The sequence below is a fragment of the Haliotis rufescens genome, unplaced genomic scaffold (genome assembly GCF_023055435.1).
Source record: "Haliotis rufescens isolate VD_foot unplaced genomic scaffold, xgHalRufe1.0.p SCAF_6, whole genome shotgun sequence".
NCBI lineage: Eukaryota > Metazoa > Mollusca > Gastropoda > Lepetellida > Haliotidae > Haliotis > Haliotis rufescens.
The window spans coordinates 57315272-57336222 of record NW_025964334.1 but is presented as its reverse complement, the minus strand read 5'-3'; the positions used below and the strand labels follow the sequence as shown (position 1 = coordinate 57336222).

Genomic DNA, 20951 nt, shown 5'->3' with positions numbered 1-20951 from the left:
CTTTTTCAACGTTCACAATTGAAATGATCAATGGAAGTTGTAAATACATATCAACAAACCAATATTGCAGCAATGCGTGTCTGTCCTATGTGTTTAAAATGTCTGAGTATCCAGAATATCACCTACGTTAGGGACCAGTGTGTCTTGTAAATCTGGAAACCTCTAACAACGCTTAAGGTGCAAACTGGCCATAATGATGTGTGCTACAAAACTTGTTGAAGAACATCTGGAAAAGGAAGATCAATCAATGTTTCAAATAACTTTAAGCGCATGGGCTCAAAAGCGTTTCCCTTTTAAGACTATGGGCTTAAATACGTAGAGTCTCGTATCATAAAGCAGAAAACATGTTTTGTTTTACCCGGGTAATATCTAAAGATACTGTATGTGTATAACACATCGTGAATGTGTGTTTGAACCACGTGGTTTAATTGGCCCATCATAAGTTATCTACACGTTTTGCTTGGCCCTGTCTCTCCAACAAGAGTTTTGAATGGATCCCTCGTAACCCGTGCTTGTTGCTCGAGGGGACTTAATGAATAGTGTGGTCAGACCCGGTGACTTGGTTGACAGCGTGTCATTGCATCCCGACGGCGTGATAATATCAATCACTGGTTTGTCTGATCCAGACTCTTAGATCATTTACAGACCACCGTTATATTGCTGGAATGGTGCTGAGTGTGTGGTTAAATACCAAACAAAAAAACTTATTTGTATTAGTATGTAATATGTTCTGGTCGCTACATGGCTGAGATATTGCCTGTGTGACGTTAAATGTTTAATAACTTCTAACAGGCGACTGCCTTCATGAAAACGATGAGAAATAAATTCAACTCAACTTGCAGGTGATGTTTATTCGTTAAGAGTTACAAAAATAGGAAATAAAACATTACTGTGCATCTGAAGATTTTTAAGTGGATATTGAGTGTCACTATAGGTAAAAAGTAGATCACATTCACTCTGTGTCAGTGGTCACTCGGAGAGAGGTCCACGTCATCAGTAACATGTGATCAGTAGCCGAAGTATGCAGGGAGGAATTTTGCCTTTTTACCTACAGTGAGATGATAACAATCAGTACATAGTCAGTGATTTTTCCACGTAAATCAAATGTCACCATTTTATGGTAATAGAACAAAGGAGAGTGAACACAACAAACTAATGCATACTTTGATTCGAACAAAACGGAATAAGTTAGCAACGATATACACATATAGCAAAATAACGAAAAATTGTAATTATAGCAGAATAATGTTTCCTTAAAAGTAAATATCTTTGATTTAAAATAATTTCAATGCGTGACATTTTAGTATCTGGTGTGATGAAAACTTTGCCGAATGTCCCATGATTCGCCCAAATTCTGTTCCCTAATATCGTTCATAAGCATATTTCATTTCAACACCTCAAACAAGAACTCAGTTCCAGCAGGTTGCGGCAGTCAGTTTGTGGTCATTTCACAGGATGACGAAAAAGGTGAGAACAGTCAACGCCATTAAGTATGCTGAAATCTTCACCGTACCTCCAACTGAAAAAGAGAACGTGTACCGACAAAAATGGAATTAATTTATGGAACAGATTTATGAAATTTTAACCTATGTGAACTATGGCTGTATCAACACTTATTTTTTCCTTAAAATTCGCATTTTCATCTCTCGTGATTTCCAAATTCCAATGATTGTAGACATTGTTTCCTTTGCGTAAAGCAAAGGGCGTTTAATATTTCCTGATCAAACTTTGCACATGTATCAAACTACGCTTAAACAGGTGCCTTTTGCTATTTCGAATATTTACGACAATATTACGTTACGTTCAAATCAAAGAAGGATTCATTTCAAGAGGAAAACTCACGAACCATTTGTGTTTCTGCACCTAATTAACAACTTGTCAATTGTTTATTGTGTATGTGATGATAACCACTGCTTTTAGAGATCTTCCCACATCACATTAGTCAGATGGTTAAAGATCCAATCATATAACAGTACTAGTATATAAACAATATTTCTTTAGATTAAATCCCAGGCAGCTTTTGTGGTCGGGGGTTTGGGTCAGACACTTAACATAATATGTGTAGTTTCTCATTATATTGTCACTATGACATGTAAAATTCACAATATTTCATTTGGGTTCGATAATATATATTAAAACCACAAAACCATTTCAATAATTAAATACGGAAGATAACCTTGTTTACAGAAAGCCGAAGAAAGTCAATTGTACGATCCCGACTATAAGCATGTGTTAACTTAAGCTTTACGTATATCGATGATCTGATATTGTTCAATAACCATCATAGCCACTCCACTGTTTTACCTCCCTACCGCCTCGGGTGTTTCATGTTTGAGAGACCCGCGAAGATCCGGTTAAGAACTGGCTTTTAGCAAATCATGATTGTCGTAAGATGTAACTAACGGGACCGGGTGGTCAAGATCGGTAACTTGGTTGATGCTTGGTATCGTAACCCAATTGTATAGATCGATGTTCATGGTGTCAACCACTGGAATGTCTGGTCCAGACTCGATCATTTAAGGCCGCCGTATCGCGAACACCTGGTATCGTCACGATTTGATAAACCTAACCTTCAGGTATATCGATGATCTGATATCGTTCAGTAACAATGAAATAGCCAATTCCATTCCACTGATTTACCCACCTGAACTAGAAATAAAGGAGACCAGTGAGACCGCCACAACAGTTTCATATTTAGATCTGTACATGAAGATTCAGAGTGACAAAACACTCTCCACAAGACTGTATGGACATGAGGGATGACTTTACAATAGTCAACTTTCCCTTCATATCGAGCCATATTCCAGCAGCTCCAGGATTTAGTGTTTACAAGTCGCAACTTTTGAGATACAATCGAGCATGCTCTTTCTACCAAGATTTCAAGGAGCGTCATCAGACTCGTTGGCACCATCCCAAACACATGCAATGAAAACAGGAAATTGCATCGGATACCATGGTCATTGACGCGTCAAATTTGGAAATTTCCTCCACATAATATTATCTACACTAAAACGTTTTGAAAGCTTCCCTGAGGTCGTGGATGTTGTAACCCTGATCAAGGAACTTTTGAGCAAGAGTCTTATGACGCTTTTTGAAATATTCACATGAACATGCTTTATAATAAATGTTTCCCCACCATTCTGACAGGTGTCTCCTGTGTAACCGTCCGCACATTTACACTTGGTGGGGGTGCTGCTTGTGTCACATGCTCCTCCATTGACGCATTCTGTCCCACCCTCAGAACATACACCCTCTGGAAAATGAGGAGAAAAAAGATTGTACTCATCCCAGATTGATAGTTGTTGATGAGGTAAATTATGACATCAAATGATTGTAATAATCAAGTAATCGAGTAATTCAATGAAACAGGATCGGTTTTCGTCATAGTCACTTGAATGTTTATATATTTCAAGACCTCCATAATCTGTGCAAATGTGTCGGATGAATGATACGTACTTTTTCAACTTGGCTCATACGGATTATACGTTCATTTCTTGTCTTGCATACATTTTGGAAAAAACTGTCCCTTCGTGTGGGTACAGCCATGGAAGTATGGTGAGTCCAATTCTATTCTCATTCTATATCAAGGAGCTAATAGCACAAATGAACGCTTGCTGGTGCAGAGGTATATTTATGTCAGAAGAAGTCCCAAATATCTGCTATTAGATTCTGATGATTGCTAACTCTGCAAATTATGTTGGACAATTACAGCAACAAACTGACACTCAAGAAACTTCGTTATAAATGGGGACCGATATTGCATTTAGTTGTTGTTTGTTTGTTGGTTAGCGCCGAACTCGGCTATATGACAGCAGTTTGTAAATAATGGAGTTTGGACCAGACAATCTAGTGACTGATATCATGAGCATCGATCTACGCAATTGTATCAACCAAGTCAGCGAGCGTGACCACAACGTCGCCTCTTACGACAAGCATGGGTTGCTGAAGACCAATTCTAACCAGGATCTTCATGATATTGCATTTAGACAAGTTAGAAATGGGGGACCGCAAAGAAACTAAAAATGATACAACAAAAGACTTGAAATAAACTACGTTTACAGTTACAAAATATTTAAAACTCTTCTTTACACGGTTTACAAGTAGTATGGAGTCAAGCTGAAAACGTGTGTCTATTGATGGACATACTACACATAAGGTGCAGAAGATTACTAATCACAGCTATCGACAGTTTCGACAGCATGATCTCACACAATTGTACTTATGGAAATAAAAGTTGGGGTTGTTGTAACACAGAAATATCAGGGACAGTTGTAACAAAATATTTCAAGAGAATAATGATTCTGCCAACCTCGGCTAGAAACGACCTCGATTAAAAGAATGTGGTTGACGTAAATTCGAAATGTATTAATTGGCTATGAAAACGAAAAATGTGACCTCATATTTATCATACATGTCTGTTCAGTGATTGTCACGCGACATCTGTTATTACGAATCTCTAGTCCACTCTGTTGTCATATCTAAATAAGAGATACGATGGTACAGAAAGATTTTATATTTTGATATCTTTTCTCGAAATTGTGTTATTGTAGAAATGTACAAACTGAAGAATGTTCGAAATACCATCGAAACTTTTTGGTTCTGTATTGAGACTGTTTCGTTCCATTTTCATTCCGTCCTTCAGTCATACACATTTGCATGGCCCAACATAGTTTCGTTTCTTGGAGCATCAATGGTGGACAAATCGGATTTCTATACAACAGTATCAGAAAATCCATCGCTGAATATATATTTACCTGTGCAAGTCTTTCCATCTCCAACATGGCCAGAGTTGCATGTGCAGGTGAAGGATCCTTCCGTGTCTGTGCAGTCGGCGTTTGTATCACAGTCATCAGCATTTGTATTGCACTCATCAATGTCTATCAAGAAATGAACACGATAATGAAAACATTGTACTGATAATAATTATGTGTACTAAAAACAAGAAGAAAAACATATTTATACATGATGTACCTACCGGTTTCACAAAGTGTACCAGTATATCCAGCTGCACAGCTACATGTACTAGCAGCTTCGCCCGAGGGGATATTACATGTCCCACCATTTAAACATTCGTTGCCATTAGAGGAGCACACGCCAACTAAAACACGGAGGAATATGCAAAAAATAGTATCATCACACTTGCTTACTGCAAAGAGTCAAAACATATACTGAATATCGACATAAATTCAATTTTGACATTTTATAACGCGGAAGAGCTTGTCAACAATATAATAATGTAAGATACGAAAAAATCTTAATATGTATTCACGTGTGCAAGTCTTTTCATCTCCAACATAGCCAGACTTGCATGTGCAGGTGAAGGATCCTTCCGTGTCTGTGCAGTCGGCGTTTGTATCGCAGACATCAGCACTTGTACTGCACTCATCAATGTCTGCCAAGAAATGAAAAGAAATGATCTGTCCTCTGATACGATATGGAAACAATCCGATTGTGCATTATCACAGTATACAGAAAAAACAAACAGACAATCACAATTTCATTTCCTGGAACATCAATTGTAGATATGTCAGACTGCCATACAGCAATGTGAGAAAGTCGAACACATCAGTGGCTGTACATTCATCGATATCTAGTGCAAACAATGCATAACCACAAATGTATTTTGAAGTAATTATATCTGTAAAATACCGGATTCATACTCACTCACTCACTTTAGAATCCATTCGCCCGTGACACGTAGTGGTCGACATCGGAAAATATATTGAAAAATGATCCTATCAAACGAATGTATTAAACACAAACGAGTAAATCAATGTAACACGAGCCACCTTGCAAAAACATTTAAACATTGGTCCTAGTCCTCACGCTAAAATCGCAAACAATTGTTCGACAAGTCCTTAAACAATTTAGTGCACGATCGATAGTATGTGCTGATGTTCACCACCTGATTACACTGAAATCATTCCAAAATTCGGAGCATGTTTATATTCAAAGATCCCTTATTTACTGACTAACATGACTACATAATTGGGGAATGTGCAGCAACCTCATCTTACCCAGTACGTACGAACCAGACCATGAAGAACCAGACTATCATGTTTCAAATGAGAGTAGCCTCCCTTTTAACCAACACGCCTTGAATGTAAAAATGCGGGAATGTTATTTTGTCAACTGATTGTTTTAATGTGTGTGATAACGAGCTGTGAACGTTCACGAAACTTGTTTTGGAAGGACAGCGGTTATGTTAACATATATGTTTCGGCGCAGTAGCTTAAAGGAAAGTTAGTGAGATGGAAACATTTAGTTTGTAAGTACTCATACACCAATATGTCATCAGTTGTATCTTTTATAAACGTATAATTACACACAGCTACATTTACATAATTACACTGCTCTTTCACGTCAGATACCTGTTTTATTCCACCGGGTACTCGTTTAGTAATCCTTATGTACCTACATGTATCACTAGCACAAATAAATAAAGATTTGGCATATCATGTACACGTCGTTATCTTAAATCCCATGTTTAATTTTTTTGCCAAAAGTCATAGATTTCGTTGAATAACTACATTGCATTTTCATAGTAGAATTAACTACTTGAGACATATTTACCATTTTCACAGTTGTCACCATCATACCCAGTATGAGTACAGTCACAGGTGCTGGCGCTTGTGTCGCATGTGCCTGAATGCTGGCAATCACCGTTATTCGAGCACGACCCTGAGACGCCATGAAGAACTGCCCAGCATGTTAAAACTAAGAAAGGGCATAAAGTGTGAAATTTCATGTATTATTATTGTATTATTATGTTTAACATGTTTGCTAATTTAATTGTTGCTAAATGTAAGAATAAATATATTAACAATTTTCATCGTCAGTCGTTAATGCTTTATACTTCATAGACGCCATGTAAAACTGTCAAGCATGTTAATACTAAGAACAGAGATAATGTGTGACGATTCCTATATTAGTGTATATGCATGTTCATGGGAATCTGTCACACTGTATACATTTGTTATTTAAGTTTAAGGAGAAATATTTCCCCATTTTCATTTCTACCAGTAGATAATTTTAGTCTTTAATGCACATTACTTAATGACTCTTTTATGTATTCGTTCCCCACATTACTTCCTTGTATTAAACGTTAGAATAATCATTACACATTGAAAAAGGAAATGTTTTCATGACGGCCAACTCACCCAGTAAAGGTAAGCAGAGTGGAACTCTTAACAGCTGCATGTTCTTTCCCTTCTCTGACCGCTCTGTAATGTCTACTGCGCCTTTGTCCATTTATACCATGATGTAGTCTTGGAGACCAACGTCATGCATGCTTATTGGCGACGGTTGAGTGTGGAGAATAAGAGGGGAGACAAAAGAAAAAACTTATTCATACTTAACTTGTTACAGCTTGCTGTTTTCAACATTCCGTACTGTGTTGCTCTTATCCATGACTTATATGCGGCTGACATGTAGATTTACTGTGAGTTGTTATCTTAAAAAAAGTAGATCAAGTATTTTATAACGTGCACATAAGATGCTTTCGGTCAACAAGGAGATCATAAGAAATAGTCCCAGAAAATGAGTAAGGAAACGCATTGATCAGATATCCTCTCTGTATATTCAAATGTATAATGTATGGTGACTGCCCTGCACGTATAAGGCTACAAGTTCAAGTTGAATACATGTTTCTCTTACTTTCAAAAATATTTCACTTTTGTTTAAACTATGTTTTGCGAACCCGGACATGTTGACCAATGCACGTTATGTTCTCTTACCCGCAAACCAGGGCAGAAATGGAACTATAAACCCCGCATGCCAGATCCGATACTGCTGCAGGAAAAAGCTTTCCTTGAAGAGTGGAAAAAGTGACAAAGCACGTGCGTATGTCCACTTTGTAACTACATATTTACGTGATATGAAATATTTCTAAATACTGCAAAGGTCCCACTGTTCGAATACACCATAACCTATCACTCGATAATAACGACTTCTTTCTTTTGTGACACAAGCTATATGTACTGGAATATGACAGTAAAATGCCAGTTGTCAGTGTGTGCTGACATCAGCAATACAAGTTATTAAAATATCACTTCCTAAGGGTGTTCATTTTCGCTTGGCAAGGAAAAAACAATAAACAAAGGAAGGAATAAAATTATCTCTCACTAATGATGAGTGAGTTTAAGTTATAATGCCGCTTCAATAAATTAACAAATACGTCAACGATATAGTCTACGTTGGATTTGGGTCACGTGGACTGCTGGAGGCATCTATGACTAGCAACGATATAGTTGACAAATGTGATAATTACTTGAAACTGATGTACAACACATTTCTCAGTACTCCTATGATATCAGTTGCGATATCAATGTTCGCCTATCTGCCCTAATGCAACGTTATTGCAGTATTACATACTATGTTTAAGATTTTCGACAAAAAGAGTCTGTTTTAGTTAAATGTGTTTCATTTTCTGTTATATAAAAAAAATATTTTTGATTGCTTATGTGTCTCCTTTTCAAAACAAAATGATAACGATATTCTCTGGTGATTTGATGGTGATTCATTAACACATGCTTATGAAAAAGCCGAAATCATAACCTGGGTCACATTTTGCTGATGAGTTTAAACACAAGAGACCAAAGTATCGAAAAGAACGTATAGTCCTTGATATCGATGCCTTAACTTTAAGTAGACAGAAAGATCAGTTTCCCATGATATCCCATAATATTTCAAATTTAAGGAATCACCAACAGTTTCAATTTCCTGAACGAACACCATTTCAGCTACGTTGTTTAACTTCAGGAACGTGTTGCACAACGTCGACTTGGCAGCTCATGATTCTACTTTTTTGTCTGCTAAGACTTATCGTACCGTCACCAACCTGCAGGTGACTTCTCTATTGTTGACAAAAATACCTTCGTCCATTTTTCAAATATGGACCAACATATCGTCAGCAGCCTCCAACCAGTTTTGCCCAAAACATACATCAGTTCTATCATTATTTGGCTTGACACAAACACCTGTAGACATGTCTATTCTTCTTTTGTACTGGATTCCAAGGCTCCATAAAACTCCGTACAAAGAGAGATGTTTTAGATGGTCAAGCAAACGTATCCTCAAATCAATGTCCCAAAGATTAACCACCATAATCCTTGTGACAATCAATGAAGTGCCTTCTTTATATTCACAGAAAATATTAAATTAAATTATTTAATCTAAAACAAGACAATTTAACAGAAGCTTCAGTTGTATCAATGATCAGGTATCGTTCAATAATGATAAATTCATCTTGCCCTGATTTACCCACCTCAACTAGAATTATAGGAGACCAATAGAACGACACCTGTTTTATCTATACAACAAAACTCCCCACAAGACTGTACGACAAAGGAATGTCTTCAACTTTTCAATAGTCAACTTCACGTCGTGAAATATTCCAGTAGCTCGAGACTATTAGGGCTTGCATTCGCATGTGTTTGTGACGGTGCCTCCATTGGGGCAGGATGTCATCACTATTGGTATCATCACTATATTTGAAGTGATTCATACACATGCTTAGGATATAGTCGAAATCGTACAGAGGACTTTTAGCAGAGATGTCTGGTGTCGAAAGGAATGTTTTGGCAGTTAATCTAGACTGGTTATTCTCTTGCATTGACAATTTATAGATTTTATGATTTTAAAAATGTTTTTCTCGCTTTTAGGATGAGATGGTAATGTGGCTGTTAACCTTCTAGCGCCTCACAGGCAGCTCGGGTTGTATACTCCCCAGGGAGATGAGAATGAAACTAGGCACGTGTGGTATGTAGTATTTCAAAAGTGAATGAATAAATGATGTAGACCTTTCAATCAAACCTAGTGCAGGAAGTTGGTTACTACCCACAAGTAATTTGTTCTGCTTTTTGTTGTTGGTTTGGTATTCAGCGATATTCAAGCTCCATGACGACGATATGCAAATACTCGGATAAATTCCCTTGATCGATAGCATGAGCAACGGCAAGCACTGTCGCTGCGCCATTTCTCATTTCAGGAGACGATAACAGGTATTAAAGTGCTCAAATGGTGATAAAAGCACAGACAGGGGCATGGTCAGTTGCCTTGGGGTAACCAAAAAGAAAACAAACACGTGAGACATCGAAAATGCAACACCAATTTTCTTTTTAAAAGTCCATACTTTGTCTGAACCTTAACAGTTATGCACACTTTGAACATTTTCAGTGTGGCTACGTATGTTGTCAACCATGATGCGTCTAATTCTACACCATAATACCCCTATTTGATTTGGAAACTCAACACAGCGGCCACAATACTTTGGTATAAATGTCAATATAGTCTCACTATTTCCATAAAATACATGCACCTGTAAATGTCTCATGAGTAACCTGGACACAATTCATTGTTAATATATTCACAAAATACCTGACCTATACATCTGTTAATTTGCAATGCAAGTAAAGGGGATAACATGCGAGCCTCAATTGACAAGTTAGAGTCCAATACGTCCACCTTGCTGTGTCCAGCTTCAAACTGAACCTATCATAAGTGGACTCTATGTAACTCCTGAAATGTTTTCTTAAATATGGTTGGCATGATTAACTGATGCTTAGATGTGAGTGAGTGAGTGAGTAAGTATGGTGTAATGAGAGATGAAATATACCACTTTGATGACATCAACGAGAAGGTTAAAACGCTGACAAATCAAGGATACTAATTAGCAGGTAATGGTAAATAATCAGTTATGAATATAATCCCATATTGTTTGCAATACATTACTTCTTAAGTAAACAACAACAACTGCGTGCTGTCATAAAGAGAAAATAAGTGATCTGTTGTTTGGTTTTTTTACATTTGAACAACAGATTTTGTTGAATTGTAAGATTAAGATTTGTGATACGTAAAGTGACAGCTACAAATACACCTGCTAGTCATTCTGTCAACGAAACAACTGTCTCCGAAAATAATCTTTAAAATAAGAAGCAGGATAAGCATACCGTTTCGTGAACACCTGGCATCATCACGATTTTATAGTGATTCATAAACACATGACCATGATAGAATAGACTCTTCTGTTCACAGATATGTCTTACGAATATGGACAGGGTTTTGTCGCTTTTATTTATATAATACATGCCCTGCCACCGGCCGAGCTTTGTTTATTTACCCCATCATTATGAATCAGTAAAATGTGGAGAGGGTTTTTTCGCATTTATTTGAATATGTGTCATCGCAAGTTGTTCTGACCAAGTGCTTTTTCAGTGTATCAGTGAGTAACAAAAACATCTGCTATTTCCGATTTCGAAGTGTTGATTTCTAATTCCTTTATTGATCAAGATGTAGGGATTCAGAAAACCGATGTATTCACAAACAAGCGTTTGTGCTAAAACACTCGTTAATATAGAGGTATCTAAAATAATTAATCTTATTTTTCCAATCAAAATCAGGCATTCCTTAGTGTCATTATGGCTCCCCTCAAGGAGCTGGGAGATATTGCATTTGGCTCGGTACCCGTTGACGTTAGCGTTCCCATCCTATCCCGAGCCATTACTTGAAAACCACGTTGCTTTGGTCCTGCCGCAAACATTTAACTGACACTTTGTACATGTGGTACCGATGTCAGTGAAATGCTATTTAAGACACTATATTGTTATTGTCACTAATTTTGGAATTCAGGGATCATGGGTTACGTAGATCGAAGAAGATCGTTAATACAACATTTTGACTGCAGGTCAACAATTGTATTGTTTCTGATTAAACAAAATTGAAATAACTAAGTTTATTCAGTGAGTTTGATAACGTCTGGTCATGTTCACAGCCCGTTGCGGATCGTGTACGTCTGGATGGTCTGTAAGCTTGCAAAACATATTTAAAACGTACATAAACATTACATATGGTTGCAAGCGTTTTTTTCAATCTAGATCACATAACATGATGATTAAAATAGAAATCTTTATCCAAATACACTCTTGAAAAAAAGAAACGTATAGGTGTTTTGAGAATTCCAATTAGATTTTTTTTCCCCAGCAATCGTCATAAAGTAAATTCTTATGTTTGATTCCCGTTAACCATGTCATGTTTTTTGTGCACTGTGCGCAAACATATTTCAACATTATTTTTTGGTAAACGTTTATCAGCAAAAATGCAAAGGATGCACGGAAATTGCTTTTAAAAAAAGTTTGCAACACAATGCAGGTGCCAAAAGTTTGAAACAAGAGTAGAGACAATGATTATAAAAGACAAAACGTATCAGTTCATTACGACTTTTCTGACGTGAACAGAGATCGAAAAATGCCAAGATTAACTGCAGCTGACCGAAATATCGTTTGGAAGCACGGTAGTCCCAGTCAGTCCTGGCAAGACACTTCAACGTTCACCAAAGCACCATATCTCGACTATGGGATCGATATACCCGCACTAATTCGACTCAAGATCATCCCAGAAGTGGAAGACCAAGAGTGACCAGCCCTGCTCAAGGTCGGTACATCCGGTTGTCACCAGCGTCCCCACACACATGCACAACTCGCCAACGCCTTACAGGAGGAATGGCGAAGAATTCCCCACGGAAAAATTCCGACGACTTGTGCAATCTGTGCCAAGGAGGTGTCGAGCAGTGACGGCTAAAAGAGGTGGTGTGACCAGGTACTCACCATGACGCCCCCTTATCCTTATTTTGATCCCCCGACATATAATGACGGGGGTATATAGCCATCAGTATGTCCGTCCGTCCGTCCGTCTGTCATCATTGTTTGTCCGGAGTATATTTCCTAAACCGTACAATCTTGCTTCATAAAACTTAGTACACTTACCAATCAGCCTCAGTAGTAGTGCCTTTTGCTATTTAGAGATTTTTAGAATTTTATATTTTTTGTTGTTTCCATGGATATATGACGAACTTAGGAATTTTGAGGGAACTGCTCTTGTCCGGATCATATCTCCCGAACCATACAACTTAGCTTCTCAAAAGTTTTTACGCCTATCAAGCAGGTTATGTAGTGGTGCCTTTGCTATTAACATATTTTTTTTTTTTTTTCTTTGTTCAATTTAAATTTAAAATTTATCAAATTAGGGTAATGTCCTACATTTGAAGGTACACACAGTTTACCGACATGCCACGTCGGGTGGGGGGATGTGTCATCTAACATCTAACTATGCGTTTCTTTTTTTTGAAGAGTGTATAAACTTTTCACATGGTCTTCAAAACTTAGCAATCATCATCGAACGTTGTTTTAACAAGTGCATAGTTCAAGCCACAAGTACAGCATGCAAAAAAGCAAAAGGCACCACTTTAGCCCTTGGTCAATACATGTACCAAGTTTGGATGAAAATTCTCCCACAGTTTTCAAGTTGTGCTACAGAAACGACACCTGCCCCTACCCTTTTGAGACTAAGTCCAAATTCTTTCAATAGAAATCAAGAATTAATTTATTTATTTTTAAATTACAAAATAGCAAAAGGCACCTCTTCAGCATGTGACAGATACATCTTTTAAGTTTCGTTCAAATATACTGAATGTCCTTCGAATTCTGAGCCGGAAACGAGAACCCCAATGGAGTCTATGTTCAACTTCTTTCCATAAATTTAAAAAAAATATAAAAAATCGAAAAATCCCAAAATATCAAAAAGGCACCACTTCGGTATATGACTGATAAATTTGCCAAGTTTCGATCAAATACACTGGATTGTTTTCAAGTTTTGCCCCGGAAAAGGAAATGATTACGGAAGGACAGAAGGACAGATGGACGGACAGACACACAGACTGGCTGATCACGTTATCCCCCCGCATGTCTCCAACCTGAAACGCTTTGGTCCTGCCTCAAACATTTTCCGGACATGTTGTGGTACCCATGTCAGTGAAATGCTGTTCAAGACATTAAATCGTTTTTGTCACCAGTTTCGGAGTTCATGGATCATGTGGTTATTAGATCGAAGAAGATCGTTAATGCATTTTGACTGCAGGTCAACTATTGTATTGTTTCTGATAATGTACGATATGATGGTTTGTAAGCTTGCAAAACATATTTAAACGTACATAAAGATTACATATGTTTGTAAGTATTTTTTTCAATCTAGATTATATAACATGATGTTTGCAATAAGAAATCCTTATCCAAATATAAACTTTTCACATGGTATTCAAAACTTAGCAGTCATCATCGAACGTCGTTTTTACAAGTGTACAGTTCAAGCCACAAGTACAGCTAAAGCCTCATCACGAAATCCCCCATTCATCCTAGCAGCTGTTGAGGAGGTGATCTTAAAATAATCTGTTTGCGGTTTACCCCAAGGCTGAGTGTCAAACAATGCACTAGTCTCAGGATTTATAGGGTTAGAACAAAGAGAGTTGTCCTCCAATGAGATAATACTTCGAGATCAAATTCCTACATGTAACCTAATACAAAAGTATCAACACTCGTCAAAAAGACAAGTATAATCTCTAGATTTGCTGCAGGGTTTGGTGATAGTTATAGTACTGATTGAGTACCGTTAGTCTTTTGATAAGGCCAACCGAAAACTATCACTGAATGTCCTCAAACAGTTATTAATATTTCTTTAATTAAGGTAAATTAAATTACTTGGGATGCATGGAAATATATCAATATGACCACACATTATTGATTAATAAGATGATTAATTATTTCCATATATATATCCATAGAGTCTGTATGGATATACATACGAAATTTCCAAAGATATGTAATACTGACATCTCTATTATTATTCAAACTGTCCAAATAAACAAGGAATGGGTTAAGTGTGTATTGTATCGCACAAGATGCAAATGTTAGCATCTGCGCCAAATTAACACTTTAACCATTCAATGTGTTAAAGGTTTCGCATAAATGTGAAATTAATAGTACCTTTACCTTTAATTTACCTTTTTTTCTTAAAAACTTTAACCACTCATAAATATGACGTTTGTATGTGTGAAACAACAACCTATTTTATGTTAGTGTGCTGTTGTATTATTAGTTTCGATAAACAGGTTCGCGTTTACCCATCTCCAAAACTTCTAACGTGCAACGATATTCCATTGATGAGATTATGCAGTACTATGACAGAGTGCAATGCAGTGATAATTTCGACACTAATCCTATTCCACTTAAGCAATATATATGCGACATGTCGTAAAATGGGAATGAATAGACTGCCATATCTTTGACAATTTGACGTTTAGTCGTGGAGAGTTGCGTCACTTGGGCACGCCAGAAACCTATGATCGTGGGTTCGAATCCCGGTTCGCCCCGATTATTTTTCTAGGTTTGTCAGCACCATACCCGTGCTCGTGGGTTTTACAGACATGGTAAACGTCTGAGACCTGCATCACGTTGGGCTTTCCTCCCACGTTAAGCTGACACACTGCTATATAACTGGAATACTGTTAAAAACTCACTTGACATTTAGTCTATAATTCTTGACTACAGGGCTTCGTGTCGATTCACGACAGTTATAGACAGTCTCATGTCTCTCCTGCTTGTCGCCAGGGACTCGACATTTTTACGTGACATGGCCTTTGATTTGGTCAGTTAGTTTTGGTAATATTTGTAACAGCTGTCAATGTAAGTGTGTGATAAACTCTTATGAGGTGTACTACACGGCTGGGGCTATAAACTAATATGTAAATATAAATTGTCAATGCAAGAGAAAAACTAGTCTAGATTATCTGCCGAAATAAATTAATTAAATATATTAATTGGCCATATATAGATATTGATAAATATAACATATTTATTGGTACAATATGATTGATATTTAACTATTATATAGTACATGAATTAGCAACAGTATAGTGTGAAGAAATATTGCAAATAATTTAACAATCACAAAATGATTTAGGCATTTAATTTAAATTGATAAGTTTGTGAAAGTTGTGCACGTTAATGAAAAAGAACTTGTAACCACTATGTAATACAATTCCCAAGGTGTGAGTTATCATCCTGGCAAGAAGTTAATACCTAATTCTAATACTAAATACTTAATCCATGACCCAATATGAAATGTTACGAATCTATCAGTGATATATTTTAACTCTAGAAAGGTAATTATGTTACCAAAGACTAGTGTATACACTAATGCAGTGAACTAAAAGAATAGTCAAACTAATAGCTCATATTACTTACAGTCATGGTTACATCTCCTTCAACAACTCCGGGTATCACACAACCATGTACAGACATGTCTTGCTCAAAGGCTCGATACATGCTCTGTCACTTTTCTGTCAAGAGTTTTACACATATTGTTTGTCCACCTTGCACAGACCCATCATAAATTTAAACACCTTCACCGTATCTTAGAAGAATAGGGTCAACCCGTATCTTTACCCTGGTGTTTTGTCTGCGGTGCGTCACAACTGTTGAGAAGGGGTACACTGTGGTAGATTGCCCCTCACTAACAGGACGTTTGTTTGCCCTGTTTACAGCTTGCACTGCTCACAAGTGTACAATGCAGTAAATTCTGAACTCAACCACCCAAACTGAAGTAATCACACTGAGTGGAAAACGACACGAATGGATTACACAACGTAGCAATACTTTATTGTTGTTGGGGGTGCCACCAGAAACGATTGGGGTCCTTCATGCTGTCTTAGCAACACACGTACTTAGGTAAAGGTGAATCTGTAATTTGACGTCTCACTTTGGGTGAACGTTGAAGTCAAAACTATAGACTATAGTAAACTAGAGTCTAATACCAATCTGAAGTATGCTCAGGGATGAAACATCACATTGTACTATAATTCTTATCAAGTCTTAGGTAGTTAAATACATATTTTAAAGGTTTGAGTTAATATAATTTCAATGTATTCTTCTTGATTGTTGACGGGGCCCGTCTGTAAAAACTCCTACATAATTATTAAACATAATGTTTGTTTGTGTTTAACGCCGCACTCAGCAATATTCCAGCTATATGAAAATATATATAAATAATCGAGTCTGGACCAGACAATCCAGTGATTGACATCATGAGCATCAATCCACTAAATTGTGATCGATAACATACATCAACCAAGTCAGCGAGCCTGACCACCCGATCCCGTTAGTCGCCTTTTACGACAAGTATAGTCGCTTTGTCCGGCAAGCATGGGTTGCTGAGGATATTAAACATATGAGTATTTCGTTCTTTCCCTACAAAATAAAACATTTCATTTGTAGAAAGTTCACGGTAGCTCCTGTGAAGAAGTGCAACTCATTGCTATATATTTCCCCCAAATACTAATTACGATATCAATGCCCTTCTATCTGCCCTAATTTAACATTTTCGCAAGATGATATACTGTTTATTCAATATTCGTCTAAAAGTATCTGTTGCTGTAAGATTTGTGATTTGGTTTATCTTTTCATATGGAAACTAGATTTATTTGATTGGTCATGGGTCTCGTTTCCAAAACAAATTGATAATACTATTTTATATGTCTTTCTATCATGACTATTTCCTAGTGATTCATAAGCAAGTGCTTATGAAAAATCCGGAATGGTACACTGTGCTCTCATCAAACGACGTTTGCTAAAAGATGATTCTAGAAACAACAAGAGCCTGCAGTATTGACTAGTCAGAATAGCTCTTGATATTACTCTGAGAAACGTTTGGCCGAACCAGAAACAGATTCCACTAAAGTTGACAAATACCACAAGTTTCTGAATTTGAATTTTTCGCAAACAAGGTATTGATACCTCAAATTAATGTAACATCTTCAGATTTGGATCATTTTCCAAAACTGTCCCAAAACATTCCTACTTCATGCAACATCACCAATTTAGTTTTCCCATGCAAACAACATTTCATTACAGTTGTTCAGGAATAGGAACTTCAACTTGGCTCTCATGATTCCACTTCTTGTGTCTACCAAGACTCATGATACTGCTACCAACCTGGAGAGAAGATATATTAAAAACTCCCGAGATATTCGGAAATAGGGCACGTGTCACCAGGAGGTCACTATTATGTTTTGGGTTATCACGTACACTACATAAGAATTAAAATAATATTGTCATATTGATGATATCTATTTTACGAACTTTTTTCAAAGTATTTTTCGGTGAGATAGGGTTTTGCAAAGCAACATCCTTTGGGTCTGTGGAGTACGCAAACCTGTCTTTATGGTGCATTTATAATATATATGGACTATAAAACACAGTAAAATCACTAGACAATCACAGATATAGATTAAAATCTAGCTTATTACCATGAAAATGTGACTATTCTGAACAATACATTATAAAAATGGACTAGAGATCACCAGCAACCAAAGTTAGGCCACCATTCTAGGACTTACTCACATTCTGTGGACTTACGGTACATCTGCTTCCTGCATGGTACCCCAGCAGGTTTTACACAATCCCTCTGGCTACTGGTGATTGTCAGGACGTTCAAGCCAAAGCATTTAAAACCAACAAGTTTTCTATGATTAAAATCACAGAGAGATGAAAACTACTTTGAATGAAATGGGACTTACGTGCGCTCTCACGGGGACAAATATTTTACGTTACTTCAACCCCCTTTGAAGGTACAACCACTAACAATCACACAGTTATAAATCATTCTACCACATTAAATATCATATACTGTTTACAATACATATCAAAATTTATCAATCAACTATTAAAACTCCAAGAATTGAATGAGAACTCACATTAAAAAGATCCCTTATGGATGAAACCTGGAAATAATTATCCCTTGTGATGGAAAAAACGATACAGTCAAGCAGGACATGTGTATAACGCGAATGGCCATACGACATCGTCGCATAATGACCTCCTCAAATCTGGACTGACAACCCAAGTAGGTGGATCCAATGACAGCAGCACTAGAGACTGTGCTACCATCCTTGGATCCATCTGTATATATGGAGTTCTAACTTCTATATACTCTTGTTGATATATTTATTCATTTGTGTCTGATCTTTTTAAAATGGGGAAGTAAAGTGTACTTCCGGTTGCCAAGGAGGCGAAGACAAAAGCCTGATAACTAGCAATATTATCCAGCTCGATATTTGCAGCTGTAATGTGGGGTTGAATCCGAATCCCTTGTGGTTGGACCAGCTTAGACTTACTGTAAAAAAAGTTGTTCATAAAGGGGTTGACAAATACAGTTGTATGCAGGGTTTAATGGGTTAGAATGTAATTTAGTAATGTATTGAAGCGATATTTTGACGCCTTTGCATCAAAGATGGTTCATCAGCTTCAACATATAGAGTATCCGCAGGAGATGTTTGAAATGTGTCATCAGCTTTAACAAATACGCTATCCACAGTAGATGTTCGAAATGTGCCAAGACATACAGTAGTCTTAGGCCCTCATGGTGAATTGAATCTAATATTTGTAAATTGCTCTTACATGCTCTACCATAAACGAATGACCAATAATCTAATTTAGGGCGGATCAGAGACCTATACAAGTGTAGGAGGGTTCTCTGGTCACCTCCCCAGTTTGTTTTGGCAACAACTTTCAACAAATCGAGAGCCTTCAGGCATTCAGATTGAAGATTAATATGCGGCTTAAAGGTTAAATGAAGATCGAAAATAAGACCCAGAAACTTGGTCTCTTCTACAACCTTAATAGGAGTGCCATGTAAAAATAACTCTGGATCTTGGTGGTGCTTGTTTTTCCTACACAAGTGAATACAATTGGACTTGGCTTTTGAAAACTTAAAACTGTTTTCAAGAAACCATTTTACAATTTTGTGGAGACGGGGCTGCAACTTCTCTCGATGGCATGCATATTTTTTCAACGACATGAAATATTAAAATCGTCCACAAAAAGTGAGCCATCAATGGACTCATTTAAAACCTTTGACAGACTATCAATCTTGATACTATACAGACAAAATACTGCCTCGTGGGACACCTAGATCCTGATTAAAATGGTCAGACAGGGCGGGACCCACACGAACCTGAAATTGATGGACTGTTACAAATTGGTATATAAATTGAGGCAAACGGCCTCTTAACCCCAAATCATGTTGATCTTTTAAAACACGATGCTTCCATATGGTGTCACGTTTTTTTTCTAAATAAAAAAAGTTTGATGCTGCATGCTGATTATTTACAATTGCACAGTTGACCAAAAAATTCTTAACATACCAGATGGTCAATAGTACTTCTATTTTGACGGAAACCACATTGAATGTTACTTATAAGATTGTTAGTTTCCAAGTACCGGACCAATACTTCGTTCCATTCGTTCCATGCTTTTGCGCACAATGCTTCTCAGTGATATTGGTCGATAATTGGATGCATCAGTATGGTCCCTGCCAGGTTTAGGTATGGGAACAACTTTTGCATTACGCCATAAAGGAGGAAAATTTCCTGACGTCCAGATCTGATCAAATATATCAAGAAGCGTCTCTAAACATTAATAAGGCAAATGCTTCAGGAGCCGATAATGAATATTATCGTCTCCCGTTGCAGTATGCTTTAACTAGGGCAGTATTTAGCTCGTGTAGCGAAAATACCTCATTATAATTTCTCCATTTTGAGAAGTAAATTCAACTCTCTTCTTTTCCTGTTGTTTCTAATAATTTTGAAACTTAGTATCGTAGTTCGATTATGAAGAGTGTTTGGCCAGCGTTTCACCCAATTTATTGACAATGTCCGATTTATCTGTAGATGGTCACCGTCTTTGAGATGGTGGACACTCGATTTGAAACTTTGCCTTTAATTTTTGCAATCATGTTCCCCACCTTGGATATAGGCGTGGGAGAATTAATTTTAGAGACATAATTCCTCTGAGACTTACACTCATTTTGGCACTAATTTTAACATCATTCATATTATGGACAGTTGGATGTCAGCGGAAACATTTTTCAGCCTTTTCCTTCTATTCCTAGCCTGTTTGCATTTATTATCAAACCATGGCTTTCGAATGTGTGGATTTGCAGAGGACTTTGTTAATGTCGGCAAATCGTTTACAATATAAGAAAACAGCTGAATATGATCAGTTACATTTCTAAACACATCCGGCTTCAACCTATCAGTACACAGTTCCTGAAAGGAAGGCCAGTCG

The 20951-nt window shown here is 37.1% G+C and overlaps 2 protein-coding genes across 3 annotated transcripts in view; both read right to left on the bottom strand.

The window, feature by feature from the left end:
- Positions 1 to 20951, bottom strand: part of LOC124128341 (fibropellin-1-like) — a 416047-nt gene that overhangs the window by 181339 nt on the left and 213757 nt on the right. The window lies entirely within an intron of this gene.
- Positions 836 to 7297, bottom strand: LOC124120794 (neurogenic locus notch homolog protein 1-like). Its single transcript, XM_046483656.2, has 7 exons — positions 7161 to 7297; positions 6574 to 6717; positions 5270 to 5392; positions 4976 to 5098; positions 4755 to 4877; positions 3137 to 3253; positions 836 to 1519 (listed from the first exon to the last, which is right to left on the bottom strand). The coding sequence occupies exons 1-7, from the start codon at positions 7249 to 7251 to the stop codon at positions 1449 to 1451; spliced, it is 792 nt and encodes a 263-aa protein (XP_046339612.1). The 5' UTR covers positions 7252 to 7297; the 3' UTR covers positions 836 to 1448.